The sequence below is a fragment of the Pongo abelii genome, chromosome 18 (genome assembly GCF_028885655.2).
Source record: "Pongo abelii isolate AG06213 chromosome 18, NHGRI_mPonAbe1-v2.0_pri, whole genome shotgun sequence".
Taxonomy (NCBI): Eukaryota; Metazoa; Chordata; class Mammalia; order Primates; family Hominidae; genus Pongo; species Pongo abelii.
The window spans coordinates 57,999,181-58,016,395 of NC_072003.2; the positions used below are offsets into that span (position 1 = coordinate 57,999,181).

Here is a 17,215-nt window from a genome sequence, read left to right on the forward strand (position 1 = left end):
ATGCAACCTCTGCCTCTCAGGTTCAAGCGATTCTCCTGCCTCAGCCTCCTGAGTATCTGGGATTACAGGCATGTGCCACCACGCCTTGGCTAATTTTTGAATTTTTAGTAGAGATGGGGTTTCACCATGTTGGCCAGGATGGTCTCGATCTCTTGGCCTCGTGATCCGCCTGCCTCAGCCTCCCAAAGTGCTGGGATTACAGGCGTGAGCCAGCGCACCCGGCCAGTCTCAGGTATTTCTTTATAGCAGTGTGAAAACAGACTAATACAGCAATTAAGAATAGGTATTGTGTATGTTCTTTTTCATGTCTTTGGGTTGACACATACAAATTTCTCTTAAGTGTATACCTAAGAATGGAATTGTTGGGTCATAGGATAGGAATATGCTATGGTTTCGGTATCTGACTCCTCCAAATTTCATGTTGAAATTTGATCCCCAATGTTGCAGGTGGAGCCTAATGGGAGGTGTCTGGGTGATGGGGGCGGATCCCTCTTGAATGGCTTGGTGCTGTCCTCTTGGTAATGAATTCTCACTCTTGTTAGTTGGCAGAAGTTTCCTTCACAGCTGACTGTTTAGAGGAGCCTGACACCTCTCTTCCCCTCTCTTGCCTCCTGTCTCACCAAGTGATGTCTGCCTATACCAGCTCCCCTTTGCCTTTGTCAAGAGTGATAGAGGCCGGAGGTCCTCACCAGAGCAGATGCTGGGGTCATGCTTCTTGTACAGCTTGTAAAACCATAAGCCAAATAAACCTCTTTTTATAAATTACCCAACTCTGGTATTCCTTAATCCTTGTCTTATTTGCTCCGAGAATACTCACTGGCAGTGCTTATGGCTGCAGCATTTACCCCGAGATAAATTTGCCATGAAATATCTCGCTTTTATTATTTTTGCATCGCTCTAGTATATCAGCTTTGGAAACAAAAGACGTCGTTCTATTTATAGCATTGTGTTTTTAGCAGTGGTATTTTCATTTACTATAGTAATTGCCTATCATTGAAAATGTCAAATCCTGGAAAATGTAGCATTCCTATGCATGATGTTAATTAACATCATTCTCAAACAGTTGTTGGCCAAAGATTCATTTGATGAATCTGATTTTTCAAAAATAGACAATTCTGATGATTCAGGTGATTCTGATGTTAGTTGTTTAGAAATAACTCCAAGAACAGTTTTTATATTTTATTTTCACATTGAAAATCAATCAGATTTGGTTCAGCCTCAAAGAGTGTGTTTATATAAAATTCAAATGAGCACTGGCAGCAAGCTGTGTTTTTTTTTCTAAATGGGAAAGGGTTAATAGCGACACAAAAGGACTAAGACAGCATATGTGTAGCTTTAGTAAATACTGACAGTATTAACTCCACTGGCAAAGTGAGAGTTCTAGTTCCACATCTTCACCAATCTTGGTGGTGTTTGTCTTAATTTTAGCCATTTAGGTGGGTGTGTCTAATAGTGGTTTTGTGTTTCCCTGATGAATGATACTGAACACTTTTTCATATGCTTTGAATATGCAAATTCAAATTTGCATATCCTCTTTTGTGACTTGCCTCTTCAAGTCTCTTGCTCATTTTAAAAACTGGATTGTCTTATTGATTTGGAATAGTTCTGGATATATCTGGATTCTAGTTTTATTTTTTTAAGACAGGGCCTCACTTTGTCACCCAGGATGGAGTACAGTGGCACAATCACGGCTCACTGCAGCCTCAACTTCCCTGGGCTCAAGCGATCCTCCTACCTCAGCCTCCTGAGGAGCTGGGACTACAGGTATGCACCATCACTTCCGACTAATTTTGTATTTTCAGTAGAGATGGGGATTCACCATGTTGCCCAGGCTGGTCTCAAACTTCTGGGCTCAAGAGATCCACCTGCCTAAGCCTCCCAAAGTGCTAGAATTACAGGTGTGAGCCACCACTCTTGGCTTGGATTTTGGTGTTATTTATATGTACTGTCAATATATTCTCCATCTGAAGACTGCTTTTTCACTTTATTGGTTTCCTTTGTGGAACAAAAATCCTTAATTTTGATGAAGTCTAATTATGGTCAGTGCTTTTTATGTCTTGTTTAAGAACATTTGCTTAAAGTTTTGAATATTTTTTTTTTTTTTTGAGATGGAGTCTCACTCTGTCGCCTACGCTGGAGTGCAGGGGCGCAATCGTGGCTCACTGCAACCTCCGCCTCCCGGATTCAAGTCAAGCGATTCTCCTGCCTCAGCCTCCTGAGTAGCTGGGATTGCAGACGTGCGCCACCACACCCGGCTAATTTTTGTATTTTTAGTAGTGATGGGGTTTCACCATGTTGGTCAGGCTGGTCTTGAACTCCTGACCTCGTGATCCACCTGCCTTGGCCCCAAAGTGCTGGGATTACAGGAGTGAGCCACCGCGCCCAGCTCCCCTTTTTTTTAAGATGGAGTTTCACTCTTGTTGACCAGGCTGGAGTTCAATGATGGTGATTTTGGCTCACTGCAACCTTCACCTCCTGGGTTCAAGTGATTCTCCTGCCTCAGCCTCCTGAGTAGTTGGGATTACAGGCACACGCCACCATGCCTGGCTAATTTTTATATTTTCTTAGTAGAGACGGGGTTTTACCACATTGGCCAGGCTGGTCTCGAACTCCTGACCCTCAGGTGATCTGCCCGCCTCGGCTTCCCAAAGTGTTGGGGTTACAGGCATGAGCCACTGCATCCGGCCCTTTTCTCTTTTTTTTTAAGAGATAGAGTCTCACTATGTTGCCCAGTCTGGTCTTGAACACCTGGGCTTAAGCAACCCTCCTGCCTCAGCCTCCCAAAGAGCTGGGATTACAGGCATGAGCCATGGTGCCTGCGCCTACTTTTTTTCTAGACGCTTTATTGTTTCACTTTCCACATTTAAGTCTGTGATGCATCTTGAATAAACTTTTGTATATGTTGTTAAGTAGGGGGTCAAAGTTCATTCTTTTCATTTAGATCATAGTTCACCGCAGCCTCAAACTCCTGGGCTCAAGTGATCCTCCCACCTCAGCCTCTTGGGTAGTTGGGTACAGGCCCAAGTCACTGCGCCCAGCCAAAATTATATTAGTAGTACAATCTCTACCATGTAAATATTTGCACAGAAAAACCAAGGGAAGACAATTCAGTACAAACAATTGTTATCTCCACATGGTAGGCATTTGAGGAATTTAAAATTTTCTAAAATGAGCATACCCTACTGTTATCAATAAAAACTACTGTTTTCAACATTTTTATAAGATATTTTGAAAAAGAAACAATTGGTCTTTCAGTTATCATTAGGTATAAATAAACCAATAGGCCAGGTGCGATGGCTCACACCTGTAATCCCAGCACTTTGGGAGGCCAAGGTGGGTGGATTATTTGAGTGTAGGAGTTTGAGACCAGCCTGGGCAGCACAGCAAGACCTGGTCTCATAAAAAAAAAAAAAAAAAAAGAAGAAAGAAAGAAAGAAAAAAAACCCCCAGTAATTTCTATGAAAAAAAAAAAATCCAGAAAAAAGGCTTAGAATAAACTCTCAAGTTGGCTGAGTAAGTTGGACTTTGGTTGTTTAGATGTATACCTGAAACAGTTCAGGCTGATAGTTCCCCATGGCTGATCTATGGGTGACCTATATTTGAATCAACTGCAGTTTTTTTTTTATTTAAAAAAATAGATTGTCAAGCTTTCTCTTAGACATGCTGAATCAGAATGCCTAAGAGGTGAGGCCAGAGAACTAGTATTTTAAATAAATGATCTAGATTTGGGAACTATTCTACCTTGAATTATAATGAAACAAAGGTACGACTATTCTCTCTGAGCAGGCAGACTACTATCAGATTGGAGAATGTTAACATTTTAGACCCAGACTAGGGAACTAGGAAAAGGCTGTGGGCCAATGTTCTGACCTTCTCAGAAAACCAGCAAGCTGCAGACACCACATGATGAATGGGACTTAGTCCAGTGTAAGGTGGTAGTACCCATGTTTAAAAATAACAAGGTCAGGCCGGGTGCGGTGGCTCATGCCTGTAATCCCAGCACTTCAGGAGGCTGAGGCGGGCGGATTACGAGGTCAGGAGATCAAGACCATCCTGGCCAACATGGTGGAACCCCATCTCTACTAAAGATACAAAAAATTAGCTGGGCGTGGTGGCACACGCCTGTAGTCCCAGCTACTTGGGAGGCTGAAGCAGGAGAATTGCTTCAACCTGGGAGGTGGAGGTTGTAGTGAGCCGAGATCGCGCCACTGCACTCCAGCCTGGGCGACAGAGTGAGACCAGGGGGTGGGGGTTAAGTTCCTTTCACAATGAGTTGAAGTCTTGGCAACCAACTTTCAACCATTTTTGCTCCAGACAGGGAGAACTTCAGTTTCTCCTAACCTAGGCAGTCAGTACCTTTGTAGAGCAGTGGACTAATATGTCTATTGTTTCCCCTTTTCAGATAAAGACATCCAGTGAACCAGTCCTTTCACATATCCTTTCACCACCTTGGAATGTCCACTAGTAACAGGAACACAGAGAAGCAAAGAGTCAGAGCGACCCCTGACCTGCCATGCAGTGTGTCCCTCAGGAGAAGGCAAGGGGGAAAGAACAAGTTGAGCCTGCTTCCCCATCCCAGCAACCATGGGGACACTGTGGAGGGTCTCTGGGCCTGGCTCCTGCTCCATTGCTTATCTGGCTGGTCACTCTCCCACAATGAAAGGTTCCTTGCAGTGAATGAAAGGGACAAAATACCACAAGCAGGACTGATGCCACACAGGTGCCAGTGCTAGATGTCTGCTGACAGGGGCATGTGACCTATATCAGAGGACACAGACTTGCAGTCTGCCATCTGCACCCTGCTTCCAAATCATTTTTTTTTTCCTTTTTTTTTTTTTGAGACGGAGTTTTGCTCTTGTTGCCCAGGCTGGAGTGCAATGGCATGATCTCGGCTCACCGCAACCTCCGCCTCCTGGGTTCAAGCGATTCTCCTCCCTCAGCCTCCTGAGTAACTGGGATTACAGGCATGCGCCACCATGCCCAGCTAATTTTGTATTTTTAGTAGAGACAGGGTTCTCCATGTTGGTCAGGCTGGTCTCAAATTCCCGACCTCAGGTGATCTGCCCACCTCAGCCTCCCAGAGTGCTGGGATTACAGGCGTGAGCCACCATGCCCAGCCCAAATAATTTTTTAAAAATTGAACCAGTTGCCAACTTTTAAGCACCAACAGACCAACCACAGAAATCAAGATTTCCATTTTTCTTGAAAAATGTAAGACCTACCACCTTGGGTGTTCATCCTCACAGCTCCTGTCACTTCACTACTGCTCCTCAATGCTGAGGATGAGAGTTGATCACCATTGATCATCTTAAATCCAGTTCACACCACTTTTTTATTTACGTTACCTTCTTGGCTCCTATAGACCACTGAAGTTGTCACTTCTCCTCCATCCCTTCTACCCCTTGCCTATATCCACAGGATCCTTCATGGGACTCCACTTGTTCCCCACAAGGTCCAAGGTATTACACCCACATTCTCAGCATCTTCGGACTGGACAAACTGAATGGCAACATGAAGAAGAAAACGACGAATCTTCAGCCAATATTTGGAATAGTGGATACATCTACTGGCTTATGATCAGCTACACGATTCCAAACTCCTAGGATATTTATTTACCCACTCCTACCCCTTCCTCCCATTAAAGAAAAAAGATAACTTAGTAGACAGTAGTTGGGTCTACAGTAATTTTATTGTAACAGAGAAACCAGGCCGCAATAAGTCTACATGGTTAGAGCAGATGGTGGTTCTTTCCAGTGGGTGAAGCCTGAATCCAGCTAGCAGCACACAAAGCCTAGAATATCCTCTTTCCTGGTACCACTCTGCACCGCTGGACTCATGGTGTGAGATGAGTGGCTGCACACCACATTCAACAAAGGGAGGAGGTCCAACCGGGCAGCAACAACATCCCAACCGGAGAAACTTACACTATCATTCAAGAGGATGCCGAGATAAAGTACAGTTTCCTACTCTCCACTATTCTTTGCTGAGAAAGGTGAGGGTACAGCATCAGCAGAAAATTATGTTCTTCATTCTTAAATAAATCTCGATAGGATGGAGTTGATGGTCAGTCAAGCAGTAGAATGGGATGAAAATCTGCAATAGTTAAAAAATCTTTGTGTGTAAGGAAAAGAACAGCAATGACAAGGGAGAAAAGAGAGCCTTCTCTTTTTCTTAAATAAGACAGGAAACTGCATTATTTTCCTTGCTGGAGTGGCAGCAGCCTCAGTGGTTTTCATAAAACATCATTTCTGCAGTGCGGCCTGTTGATAAGGTTGCTCCAAGATGGGAGGACAGACACGAGGCCGACTGCTCATGACAGAACTAGGTCTTCTCTCAAAACCTCTAATGTGTGCTGTTTCTCACGACGAACCTGACACTTCAGTTAAAGCTTCTGAAATATTGCCATGGCATAACTGACAGGTTTTTTGGTGTGATGACTTTCTTGCACATGTAAACTCTTTGAGAAAAGTTGGAGAAAAAAGGACAGGGGAGAGTTTGGTTTAATGTTCCAGACGCCAGCCACGGATGCCTCTGCCCTGTGTCACTACATGTTCTTTTCTGAGAAACATTCAAATGCTGAGTGTTACACACTGTGGTTGACAGAAATGATCCACTCACCACCATCCACCCTCTCTCATTGTCTGTGTGAAGCCCTCAATAGCAGAGGCTGAAGACAGAAAGGTTGTCTCTGTTTCCTCGTACCAGGGACATTACTTGGTGACCTGGTGAATGGCATGGGCAAGGTAGCCCACGTTGCTGGAGGTGACCCCTGCCACAGAGATGCGGCCATCCTTTGTCATGTAGATGGAGAACTCCTTGATCAGCCGCTCCACCTGCAGAGAGGAAAGAACTTGGGTACCTCTTCCCGGTACAGGGGATTCTCCCCGGCCTGACATGGCACAGTAGCCAACTTACCAAAGCTCCATTTCCTCGCTTAAAACCTGTTCCCAGAATTTGCTGTTAGCTTGGAATAAAATAAGAATAAAAAGCTACTTTAAGGCTGGGTGCGGTGGCTCACGCCTGTAATCCCAGCTATTCAGGAGGCTAAGGCAGGAGAATAGTTGGAACCTGGAACCTGGAACCTGGGAGGCAGAGTCTGCAGTGAGCCGAGATTGTGCCAATGCACTCCAGCCTGGGCAACAGAGTGAGACTCCATCTCAAAAAAAAAAAAAAAAGCTACTTTAAAGTAGGATGATGAATTCTGAGGCATAAACAGATGGGGAAAAAACACCTTTAGATTCAGCAGAGCCAGGATTCAATTATGAAACAGCTATTCCTCCTGTTGCTCTCTTGGGAGAACCAATAGTGATCATGAACATGATCAAAACAAGCTCTGCTCTTTAGAAGTTTGTGAGTTCATGGGGGATACAGAGAGGTAAACAACTAAAAAAAAAAAGCAAAATAAATGCTAAAAAGTATTACAATACTTTTACCTAAAAGGGCTCCAAAATAACTGTTTTAACTGTTTTTAGGGTAACTTTGAACAGGTGGGTGATCTATGAAGAATCCTTCTGGGGCTGGGCTCAGTGGCTCACACCTGTAATCCCAATAGTTTGGGAGACCAAGGCAGGCAGATCGCTTGAGTCCAGGAGTTTAAGACAAGCCCAGGCAACATGGCGAAACTACGTCTCTACAAAAAATACAAAAATTAGCCAGGTGTGGTGGCACTCACTTGTAGTCCCAGCTGCTCGGGAGGCTGAGGCAGGAGGATCACTTAAGCCCTGGGAGGTGGAGGTTGCAGTGAGCTGAGATTGTACCACTGCACTCCAGCCTGGGTTTCAGAGCGAGACCGTCTCAAAACAAAAACAAAAACAAAACAAAACAAAAAACCTGAAAACATTAAGTAAAAAAGAAAAAAGAAAAAAAAAGAACCCTTCGGGTTTGCAAAGACTGATCAGTTGGTCTGCTGCAGAGAAATCAGAATCACTCACCTGTTCAGGCTTTAGCCCTGTGAAACAGAACATGCCAATTTGGTCGGTGATGTGTTGCCAGTTGTGGGTGGAACCCTCCTTCTTGAGGTTGGAGACCAGTTGAGTCCGCATGCCAATGATGCGGTCGGCCATGCCTTTCACTTCTTGCAGCCTGTAAAGAAACTCCGAGATGCAGCTCATTCTGCCTAAGCACTGACCGATATGCTGGAGTTCACTGCATTTTTACGTCCCTTGAGCGCTCCCCTAGTGTGCCTCAATTTTCAGGTCATGAGTGAGTGACATGCTGTCACTGGCCAGGGAAGAAAGCTATTTTATAGCATTCTGTTTTATATTGGAACACTATTTCCATCAGGCAACTAAAACAGTTAACACACTTGAGTAGAGACAGTCCTTGACTTACCATTTTTCAACTTCATAATGGCACAAATGCAATATACATTCAATAGAAACCGTACTTTAAGTACACATACAGCCATTTTGTTTCTTTCAGTACAGTACTGAATAAATTACATGAGACATTCAGCACTTTGTTATAAAATGGCTTTGTGTTAGATGATTTTGCTCAACTGTAGTCTAATATCTGTTCTGAGCATGTTTAAAGTACGCTAGGGTAAGCTATGATGTTTGGTAAGTTAAGTGTATTAAATGCATTTTCTTTTAATGTAGAGATGGGGTTTTGCCATGTTGCCCGGTTTGGTTTCAAACTCCAAGGTTCAAGCAATCCTCCTGCCTTGGCCTCCCAGAGTGCTGGGATTACAGGTGTGAGCCACCACGCCTGGCCCATTTTCTTTTTCTTTCTTTTTTTTTTAGATACAGGGTCTCAGTCTATCACCCAGGCTGGAGTACAATGGTATGATCATGGCTTACTGCAGCCTCAATCTTCCAGGCTCAAGTGATCCTCCTGCCTCAGCCTCCCAAGTAGCTGGGACCACAGGTGCATTCCACCATGCCTTGCTAATTTTCTTTTTTTTTTTTTTGTAGAGACAGGTTCTCCCTATTTTGCCCAGGCTGGTCTGGAACTCCTGGGCTCAAGTGATTCTCCCACCTTGGCCTCCCAAAGTGCTAGGATTACAGACATGAGCCTGGCCTTAAATGCACTTTTGACTTATGACAGGCTTATTGGGATGTAACCCCATCATAATTGCATCTGTATTAAGAAAAGTGGGCTGGGTGCGGTGGCTTACGCCTGTAATCCCAGCACTTTGGGAGGCCCAGGCGGGCGGATCACGAGGTCAGGAGATCGAGACCATCCTGGCTAACACAGTGAAACCCCGTCTCTACTAAAAATACAAAAAAATTAGCCGGGTGTGGCAGCGGGTGCCTGTAGTCTCAGCTGCTGGGGAGGCTGAGGCAGGAGAATGGTGTGAACCCAGAAGGCGGAGCTTGCAGTGAGTGGAGATGGCGCCACTGCACTCCAGCCTAGGTGAGAGAGCAAGACTCTGTCTCAAAAAAAAAAAAAAAAAAAAAAAAAAAAAGTGAATGAATCACTCTAAAACCTACTAAGATTAAGGTAAAAGCTGTGGGTTAAACAACAAAAAAAATGACCTTATTTTTGACATGGATGAAATATACATTCCCATCTTCACAATTGAGACAATGTACTATGAATCTACAATGAGCCAAGCTATTTTAGGTGGTGAGGACTGAGACATAGTCCTTGCCTTCAAAAGCTTGCAAGAGATGCTGGTAACCAAACCTGTAAACCAAGTACGGAATATGGCCGCAAAATGTAAAACACATAGGACACTGCTATGCTAAAAGCCCCAAGGAGGGTAAATTCTGTCTGAGGGACTGGAGAAGGTAGTCCTTTGACTGTGCACAGGGATCACCTGATTCTGAATACAACCTTCCCCTTCCTCAGAATCTACCCTTTCCACTCCATTCCCATGGCTCTGGGACATTCTTGGCTCTCACCAATGACATTCCCATTTACAGTTTATCTCCCTGTTCTTAGGTGTTCACTTTCCTAACCCATCTCTCTATAATGATGTTATGCACAGTTAGAAGAGAGACCACAAACTGCCAATTAAAGACCAAATATGGGACTAGTAATGTTTTACTTCACCCAGTGAAACATTTTTAAATTGGGCACTTGTGCCTAAAAGCTTAAACCTGTAGTTTCTCTTGAAAAATGAGAAGCTGATAGCACTGTATTAGCAAAATAATTACTGGCTGGAGCTGAGGAGCCCCTGGCCCCTCCAGCTATGGCATCTGATTTTAAATTTCCTACAGTGTCCATCGTCCAGCTTCATTCACTTTGAGGCCTGGATCCCAAAGATATTAAGTGCATGAACAGGGCTAGATGTGGAGCCATCTTAGCCAAACCCCTCCATCCTCCTTGTTGCCTGGAGAATCAAGTTCTGACTTCTTACAGTATCAACCAGGGTGCTTCACGATCTGCTCCACCTTCTCAGCTTGGCTGCCTCCCACAGTCCTCCTCACACTCGTGTTTTCGTCACGAAAACAACTTGGGGCTTTCTACACAAGTTCTGCATAATGCACGTCCCAGGCCTATGCCCTCACTCAGATCTCTGCCCAGTTTCCTTGTCCGTTTCATTTCCTTCACAAAAAAAGCAGCCCTTTCCCCTCTTTAAGGCACAGCTCACATGCCGCAGTCATTACATCTTCTCCAACTCCCCACTAGAATCAACAGCTCTCCCTTTAGTCATCATTTATTCCATTCTGTCTTATATTAAATCTCACGTGTGGCCAGGTGCAGTGGCTCACATCTATAATCCTAGCACTTTGGGAGGCCAAGGTGGATGGATCCATTGAGGTCACGAGTTTGAGACCAGCCTGGCCAACGTGGTGAAACCCAGTCTCTACTAAAAATACTGAAATTAGCCAGGCGTGGTGGTGGGTGCCTGTGATCCCAGCTCAGGGGAGCCTGAGGCAGGAAAATTACTTGAACCCAGGAGGCAGAGGTTGCAGTGAGCCGAGATTGTGCCACTGCACTCCAGCCTGGGCCACAGAGCAAGATTCTCTCAAAACAACAACAACAACAACAACAACAACAACAACAAGAAAGTCATGTGTGTATCTTTCTCATCGGATTATAACCACCCTGAGGGTAGTCATTAACACAGTATGGCATCTTTGTCTACTACAGACTCTCAAATTGTGTATTGAAATGCATGCATTAAAAAAAATCTTCATAACCAGAGAATATGAAAATATTTCAAGAAACATTGAAAATATTAAGTGAAAAAAGCTTAGTATAATTCTAAGTGACAAAACCAAAGCCAGTCCTGCACATACATATATAACAGTATGTCACAACTACAGATAACAATGGGTGGCTGGGCGCGGTGATTCACGCCTGTAATCCCAGTACTTTGGGAGGCCGAGGTGAGCAGATCACCTAAGGTCGGGAGTTCGAGACCAGCCTGACCAACATGGAGAAACCCCGTCTCTACTAAAAATACAAAATTAGCCAGGCGTGGTAGCACATGCCTGTAATCCCAGCTACTCGGGAGGCTGAGGCAGAAGAATCGCTTGAACCCAGGAAGCAGAGGTTGCAGTGAGCCAAGATTGTGCCATTGCACTCCAGCCTGGGCAACAAGAGCAAAACTCTGTCTCAAAACAAAAAACAAAAAACAAAAAAACCCACACACACAAATAAACAAACAAACAAAAGACAGACAAACAAACAAACAATGGGCAAGGGAAAAAAAAAAGCTGAGTTAGAATAGCTAGAGTTATGGTTAATTTTTTCCCTTTCACAAACTTTCTGAAATATACTTACATGTTAATATCATGCTGCAAAAAAATATAACTTAAAAAGTACTCAATTTTTTGGTAGGTCTAGCATGAACCTATTATATCATAAAGAATTATCCTGAGCTGGGTGCGGTGGCTCACAGCTGTAATCCCAGCACTTTGGAAGGGTGAGGTGGGAGGATGACTTGAGCCCAGGAGTTTGAGACTGGCCTGGACAACACAGTGAGACCTTGTCTTTATAAAAAATCAAAAGGAAAAAACAAAACAAACAAAACAAAAACAAAAAAAACTATCCTGAACCAGACTCTTAGTATTTACTTTAATGTTCATGAGACAGAAAGTGAAGACAGAAAAAATAGTTGTCACATGATGACTAGGGGAGGTACATATCCAGTTTCTTAGAGATAGCAGATTTAGCTTTTCTACCCAAGAGCTGCTCAGAGATGTGACCTCTCAACTAAGCAGCTACACAGGATAAACTCATATAACAAATCACACCTTCCACAGGCATCATGGTTTTATGAACTCATAGAGTAGGGGTTGGCATACTTTCTGTAAATGGCTAAACAGTAATTATTTTAGGCTTTATGGGCCATATGGTCTCTGCCTGCTACAACTGCTCACTCGGCCGTGGCAGCAAAGAAGTAGCCATACAAAATTCATAAACAAATGGGTACAGCTGTGTTCCAATAAAACTTTATTTACAAGAATAGGGGGCAAACTGGATTGACTCTCAGAACAGTCTGCCAACCCCTTTCTAGAGCAGTGTTTTCTAAATTATGTGTCATGACCCATTGGTAGGTTAATTTTTTAATTTTTTATTTTCTTTTATTTTAATAGAGACACAGTCTTGCTATGTTGCCCAGGCTGGTCTCGAACTCCTGGGTTCAAGGGATTCACCCGCCTTGGCCTCCCAAAGTGCGTGCTGGGATTATAGGTGTGAGCCACCTTGCCTGGCTTAGTATGTTAAATTCAACTTAGTAAGATGCAATTGGCATTTAGAAAATATTGGAGTGAAGGCTGGGCTTGGTGGCTCATGCCTGTAATCCTAGCACTTTGGGAGGCCGAGGCAGGTGGTTCACTTGATGCCAAGAGTTTGAGAACAGCCTGGCCAACATGGCGAAACCCCGTCTCTACTAAAAATACAAAAAAAAATTAGCTGGGTCTGGTTGTGCACACCTGTGATCCCAGCTACTCGGGAGGCTGAGGCATGAGAATTGCTAGAGCCTAGGAGGTAGAGGTTGCAGTGATTGTGCCACTGCACTCCAGCCTGGGTGACACAGCAAAGACTGTTTAAAAAAAAAACAAAAAACAAAACAAAACAAAAAACTCGAGTAAAGCTCATGAAGGCTTTAGTATTGAGTCTGAAAAACAGTTTCAGTCATATACACATATAAATATATAATATGTTCAAGGACATGATGTAAAATATCTATTTTTAAAATTTTATAGATGGGGTTTCAGTATGTTGCCCAGGCTTGTCTCAAATGATCTTTCCATCTCAGCCTCCCAAAGTGTTGGGATTACAGGTGTGAGCCACTGTGCCCAGCCTTAAATATATTTCTTATGTGGATTGTGGTCAAAAAGATGTAGTAACACGAATTCAGAGAACAGATGTTGAGAGTCAGATAGTACAGATAATAAAAAACAGGCTGAGTGCAGTGGCTCACACCTGCAATCTCAGCACTTAGGGAGTCCGTGGTGGGAGGATCATTTGAGCCCAGGAGTTTGAGGAGACCAGCCTGGGCAAGACAGCAAGACCCTGTCTCTACAATAAAATACAAAGATATGCAAAAATACTGATTCAATGCTAGCAATTATTAGGACACAAACAAAAATATGATGTTTTTAAGGAAGTTTTCCTATGTAAGGTACTTAATTTGAAACTGATTTTAGGGGAAAGCAGGTTCTATTTAACATGGAGATGACGGAATAAAAGGAACTACCATTTAAAAATTATGTCTGCCTCTTACAGAGAAATACCAATTAACTTGGTTCAAAGTGCTAACAAATACTCGGGAGGCTGAGGCTGGAGGACCGCTTGAGGCCAAGAGTACAAAGTTACAGTAAGTTAGGATTGCAACACTGCACTTCAGCCTGGGTGACAGAGCAAGACCCTGTCTCAACCTATCTATCTATCTATCTATCTATCTATCTATCTATATAGATTGAGACAGAGTTTTGCTCTTGTTGCCCAGGCTGGAGTGCAATGGCGCAATCTCGGCTCACTGCAACCTCCGCCTCCCAGGTTCAAGCAATTCTCCTGCCTCGGCCTCCCGAGTAGCTGGGATTACAGGCATGCACCACCACACCCGGATAATTTTGTATTTTCAGTAGAGACGGGGTTTCTCCATGTTGGTCAGGCTGGTCTCGAACTCCCGACTTCAGGTGATCCACCCGCCTCGGCCTCCCAAAGTGCTGCGATTACAGGCGTGAGCCACTGCGCCCGGCCTTAATTTTTTAAAAAAGGAATGCACATTTTTTGCTCCCTTCCCTGCCTTCCGCATATGGAATCTATGGGGTACTGTATATCACTAGAGGTCAATTAAAAACTAGCTTTGAAGGAGCAGTGGTGGGAACAGGTGGGTGGCTGGGGAGTGGCATAAGCCTTTACCATTGTTTTCGCAAATCTGGGGTGTTCAGAATGGCAGCAGCAATCCGGGCCCCATTGAGGGGAGGGTTGGAATACATGGGACGGATCAAGATCTTCAACTGTGACTCTACCCTTTTGGCTTCATCCGCATCTTTGCAGACCATAGTGAAGGCTCCTACACGCTCACCTGAAAGACAAAAATGGATCTTGTCTTCTACTTCTACTATCTAATGTGCTAAAGCAAATCATGAGTGTATTTGCTATGTATTATGTGTTTCCATCCAAAGGACCCCAAAATAACTTTATTATAAATAAAAAGCTTTCAACAACAAGAGTGGTGAACTGAGGCACAAGGAAGTTTTGAGTACTCAGAGTATTCAAAAGTATTTTTTATTGTATCTATCTTCTTGGCTCATGGATTTCTTACTTTTTGTTTAGAGAAGCAGTAATCAGTTTCCTTTGCTGGAAAAATTTAAGGACACCGAAGAATATATGGCTAAGAAAATCAGTAAAATCTACGATACTGGTCTTTCATCTTAGGGTAGGGAGGAACATGGACATGGATGGACACACACACACACACACCCCCACAAGCTCTATGCCCTCGTGGCATTCTCTCCCAGCATGAGAGCATGTGTCATGCTGGGTGCTGTAGCTTACCATATAAGCCCATGTTCTTGGCATATGATTGGCAGAGACAAACATTAATGCCCTGTTCGATGAAGTGGCGCACAGCCCAGGCATCCTTATCACCATCACCACTGGCAAAGCCTTGGTAGGCCATGTCAAAGAACGCAAAGAGATTCCTTTTCTGAGAAGGAATGAAAGATCAAAGCTTTAGCAGTCTTTCTGAAGAGGCCCCAGATGTTTATAAAAGTCTGAAAGATATTTATGTGAGGTGGACATGGTCCCAATAAGCACAATAAGCCTTTTCTGGGGCTAACGTAATCCTGGAAGACTCATCTTATACCCAGGACTCATGAGACAACATCATTAGAGCCATTTTATCTTGAAAGCGCTCTCCAAATGCTGTTTCTGTCTCATTCTGTTTGCAGCTTAGATTTGACAGAAGTTAAAGAAAGGGAAACTGCCCAGGCATGGTGGCCCATGTCTATAATCCCAGCACTTTGGGAGGCCAAGGTGGGAGGATCACTTGAGCCCAGGAGTTTGAGATCAGCCTGGGCAACAAAGTGAGATGCTGTCTCTATGAAAAATAGAAAGAATTAGCCAGGCAGGTGTGGCAAACATGTCTGTAGTCCCAGCTACTCAGGGGCTGAGGTAGGAGGATTGTTTGAGCCCTGGAGGTAGAGGCTGCTGTGAGCTGTGACTGTGCCACTGCGTTCCGGCTTAAGGCGACAGAGTGAGACTCTTGTCTCAAAAGAAAAAAAAAAGAGAGAGAAAAGAAAGGGAAATGAAAAGGAGTGAAAAGGGAAAACAGGGACATGAGACAACAGGAATAATATTTTCCTCCCTAGGAATTTTGACTAGTGTCTTCTTTGACAGCTGGCTACACTTTGAGAGTGATCATGGCAATGCTGCAAAGGAGAGGACATGAAAAAGTGTTTAAAAAGATCAATAAGCAACCACTGACCAGGGCGAATATAGGCATCAACAGCAGACATCCTGGGGCCAGTGGACAGGTTTTATCAGAGTTCCCTACATCCAGGATGAGGAAAAAAATTATTATCTTTTTTTCCTTTTTAGAGACAGAGCTTTGCTTTTGTTGCCCAGGCTGGAGTGCAGTGGCACAATCTCGGCTCACCACAATCTCCACCTCCTGGGTTCAAGTGATTCTCCTGCCTCAGCCTCCCAAGTAGCTAGGATTACAGGCATGGGCCACTACGCCCAGCTAATTTTGTATTTTTAGTAGAGACGGGGTTTCACCATGTTGGCCAGGCTGGTCTCGAACTGACCTTAGGTGATCCACCCGCCTCGGCCTCCCAAAGTGCTGGGATTACAGGCATGAGCCACCGCGCCTGGCCAAAAAAAATTACTTTCAAATACTCATGCGTCATCAATCCCAGAACTGCTAATCACGCAAATGGGGAGCCCTTTTCTGGCAGCTTATCCACCTGTGTGGACATTTCACGCAGGTTCAAGGTTAAGACTCTCTTTGAGACATTGCCAAATTAAGCCTCCAAAGCTGGTTACTAAACACAGAACTGTCGCCAGTGAGTTCATCCTCCTCACCTTCACTACTGTTGCTATTTCCTTCCACTGTTCTGGACGCGGGTCCACTCCCGTGGGATTGTGGGCGCAGGCATGCAGAAGAAGAACACTCTGCTCTGGTATTTTCTAAAGAGAAAAACAGCCAAGAGACGACTTTGCAGCTTTAAAGGAAACGGTTTATCTGAAATGCCACAGGATCGTCATCATTTGATAAGTAACAAAGGTAACCAGAAGTGTGGGAATCAGCTCTTCCCCAGTATTTTAACTCAGATATTGGGACATGGTAGGAGACATCAAATGTCTGCAAGCAAGGAGTTTGATTCACCTCTTTCACCCTGAAAGCCACACTTACTGAAATATCCTCCACAGCACCTGTGAAGTCAAAACCGCAAGTCTTGGGGTCATAATACCGATAACCTTGTAGCTGCATGCCAGCATCCCTGAAGATGGGTGTGTGGTTTCCCCAGGATGGTTTGGGCAGAAAGACATCTCGGCTGAACTTAAAAAATCTTTGCTAAAAGATGGGACGAAAGGAAACAGAAAAATGAACAAAGGAGAGGCAAAAAAATGTTGACGTGCTTTACTGAGAGAACATTTTTCTCCACTGAAATCCAGTTTCTCTCTATGGTTGAGAAGCAGTATTGACTCAGCAGTAAGACTGCCTGGGTTGGAATAGTCTCTGACAGTTATACTGGCTGTGTAGCCAAGGACCTTTCTGGGTCTTGCTTTCTTCACTTGTAAAGGGGGTTAATTGTACCTCTCTCACAGGGATTAAACAAGTTAAAATGCAAAAGCTCCCTAG

At 44.1% G+C, this 17,215-nt stretch overlaps 1 protein-coding gene and 1 long non-coding RNA gene across 3 annotated transcripts in view; one reads left to right on the plus strand and one right to left on the minus strand.

Annotated features, from left to right (window-relative positions):
* The window catches only part of LOC129050820 (uncharacterized), a 23,235-nt gene extending 16,908 nt beyond the window's left edge, over window positions 1-6,327 (plus strand). Inside the window, exons 3-5 of one of the 2 annotated variants that reach the window (XR_008514645.1) lie at window positions 1,642-1,764; window positions 4,403-4,555; window positions 5,419-5,550. This is a non-coding gene — a long non-coding RNA (uncharacterized LOC129050820). Of the gene's footprint in view, window positions 1-1,641; window positions 1,765-4,402; window positions 4,556-5,418 lie in introns of both variants that reach the window. The other variant, XR_008514646.2, reaches the window with a different exon arrangement.
* The window catches only part of GOT2 (glutamic-oxaloacetic transaminase 2), a 26,854-nt gene continuing 15,309 nt past the window's right edge, over window positions 5,671-17,215 (minus strand). The window contains 6 exon segments of the mRNA NM_001131416.1: window positions 5,671-6,833; window positions 7,932-8,082; window positions 14,266-14,431; window positions 14,905-15,055; window positions 16,435-16,539; window positions 16,766-16,927. Of these exon segments, the coding sequence (NP_001124888.1) occupies window positions 6,711-6,833; window positions 7,932-8,082; window positions 14,266-14,431; window positions 14,905-15,055; window positions 16,435-16,539; window positions 16,766-16,927 (858 nt within the window). The 3' untranslated portion in view covers window positions 5,671-6,710.